Source organism: Bison bison, unplaced genomic scaffold (assembly GCF_000754665.1).
Source record: "Bison bison bison isolate TAMUID 2011002044 unplaced genomic scaffold, Bison_UMD1.0 scf7180017864260, whole genome shotgun sequence".
NCBI lineage: Eukaryota > Metazoa > Chordata > Mammalia > Artiodactyla > Bovidae > Bison > Bison bison.
Window position 1 is genome coordinate 10,733,350 of NW_011494832.1, and position 2,110 is coordinate 10,735,459.

Below are 2,110 nucleotides of genomic sequence, written 5' to 3' on the forward strand. Positions count from 1 at the left end.
GGGGGGCAGAGGCGCAGGGAACGCAGCAGCTCCTGCTCTGGCACAAAGGGGCGGAGGGGGCCCCGTTCTGGTGAGTTTCCCAGGCTGCTGGAGCGAGGGGGTGGGTGGGCTGGAGGAGTCGCACGGCGAGGGGCCCTGTTCAGGGGCCACGGAGGCTCCACAGCTACCTTCAGAACTGGGGGAGGGAGAAAGCAGAGCAAGACAGAGAAAGAAGGAAAAGGACGGGGAAGGGAGTTGTGAGAGCCAAGATCAGGGAAGGAAAAAGAGAAGTCAGAGCCTTAGAGAACAAATGCTTCCCCTGGGTTGAGGGCCCCAGGCCCAGACCCCCCAGCCCAGTCTTACATTCTCGGTCACTAGAGGAGTATGGCTTTATGTCTCCCTCTGCTCGCTTGGGTGGCAGCTTCCTTGCTGGAGCTGGGAGTGGAGAGGACACTGAGGTAAGCATGGGGAGACACACTGTGTACCCTCCTCCTGGCCACCACCCCCGCGACCCCAAACCTCTGGTCCTTGACACCACAGTTCCTCCTGGGCAAGGAGACGTCAGCTCCGCCGCGGGAGCAGCTCTGTGGCAGTGCCATCACACCAGAAGGGAATTTGGGGGGAAGGCTGGAGCATTTTGAGGAGAGCCAGAAGGAGTAGGCCGAATGCAGAGTTGGGGGAAAGATCCGGGGGAGACTCTGGGGCCTGGGAGGTACAGGAGAAGGGCGGCCAAGGGAGGCAAGCTCTTACTGTCAGTGGGCGCTGTCAGGCACCCCTGGGATTCGGGGGCAGAGGAATGGTCCCAGCCGGGCCAACGAGGACCCCAGGTCCCTCTAGATAAGATGGACAAAGCCCTTGGTTAATCAGGAATTGCTGTGGAGAGGTTAGGGGAGGTTGGCGTGGGGCAGAACCTCTCCTTCCAGGGCAAAGATAGGAAGAGATTTACATTTTATTAGGGGGGAAAAAGGGATGAGGAAAAAACACAGACATCTGGAAAGGAGCTACCAGAGAAAGTAAATGGGAGGCTAACAGACTATCCAAGCTCAGCCTCTGCGTCCTCTCTTTTCTACTTGCCCTTCCCTTTCCCTCTCAAGAGGTTCTTTCTCCATCATGTGTGGCAAAGGAGACTGCCCAGTGGATCCAGTTAAGCTTTAGGGTCCCCTCCCCTGTAGACCTGGTCTTCACTGTCCTTGTTGGCTCTCTCCCTCTCACAGCCTTTGGTCAGTAGGAGCTAGACGGAGGGGAGGTCTTAGAAATCAAAGCCAGTCACAGACATGAACTGCCTCTCCATGCCTGATACTGGTAGATGCTAGTCACTGGTGACACTGTTGTCTGGGTGGTGGTTTCTCTGTTTCCTGGCCACAGAGGAGGTGAGAACTAGCCACAGAGCAGCTCCTTCAGAAAGGGGGCCCTTCTGTGCAGGTGTGCACTGCACAGCCAGCAGAAGGCTGCACCCCTCCGCCTTGAGAAGGAAGAAAGGATAGGACTCAGCCTGGCAGGGAGCATGTGTGCGGATGAGGATGGAATGAGGAACCTGGGCAACATTTCAGTACCTCCTAGGCTAGGTTTCTCCCTTATTTGGTTGGAAGTGTTACAAATTCTGAGTGTTATCTTCAGAAATTAGTATTTAAGCTTTGGACCATTCACGTCACTCTTCTATGACTGGAAGCAGAAGGGGAGACTGCACTTGCCTGTCGCTCACTGGCTGACAGAGCCTGAGGGGTTTAGGGAGGAACATGACTCTGGCCTATTTTGATGGGCCTGCAGCAGGAAGAGGCTCCATCAATGTCTATGGTCAAACAGGCTCCCAGTGAGCTTGCTTAATTAAAGTCTTGCCAGGTGTAAAATACACTGAGCTCCCATGGGTAATGTCTGCTGGAGACTTGGGTTGCTTTAGAATTCTCTCAAATGGCCCACAGATCACACACTGAGCTCCTGGTGGCCTCCAGAGTGACTAGCCATCACAGCACTACAGATCCACCCATTCAATGCAGCTTTACCAGCGGGCATAGGATCGAGCGCAGCAGCACGAGAGTGTCGAGTTGCCCTCAGGGAGGTAGCAGGGGGCCCTGTGAGGAAGGAAGCGGCGGTGCCCCTCAGTGAGGGGGCGGCGCGGGGGGGGGGGGGGCAA

At 56.2% G+C, this 2,110-nt stretch overlaps 1 protein-coding gene across 1 annotated transcript in view; it reads right to left on the reverse strand.

Moving 5' to 3' along the window:
- Positions 1–2,110, reverse strand: part of ATAT1 (alpha tubulin acetyltransferase 1) — a 13,264-nt gene that overhangs the window by 3,574 nt on the left and 7,580 nt on the right. Inside the window, exons 8-10 of the mRNA XM_010848198.1 lie at positions 1,980–2,048; positions 343–414; positions 2–175 (exon numbers count right to left, since the gene is read on the reverse strand). Of these exons, the coding sequence (XP_010846500.1) occupies positions 2–175; positions 343–414; positions 1,980–2,048 (315 nt within the window). The remainder of the gene's footprint in view (position 1; positions 176–342; positions 415–1,979; positions 2,049–2,110) is intronic.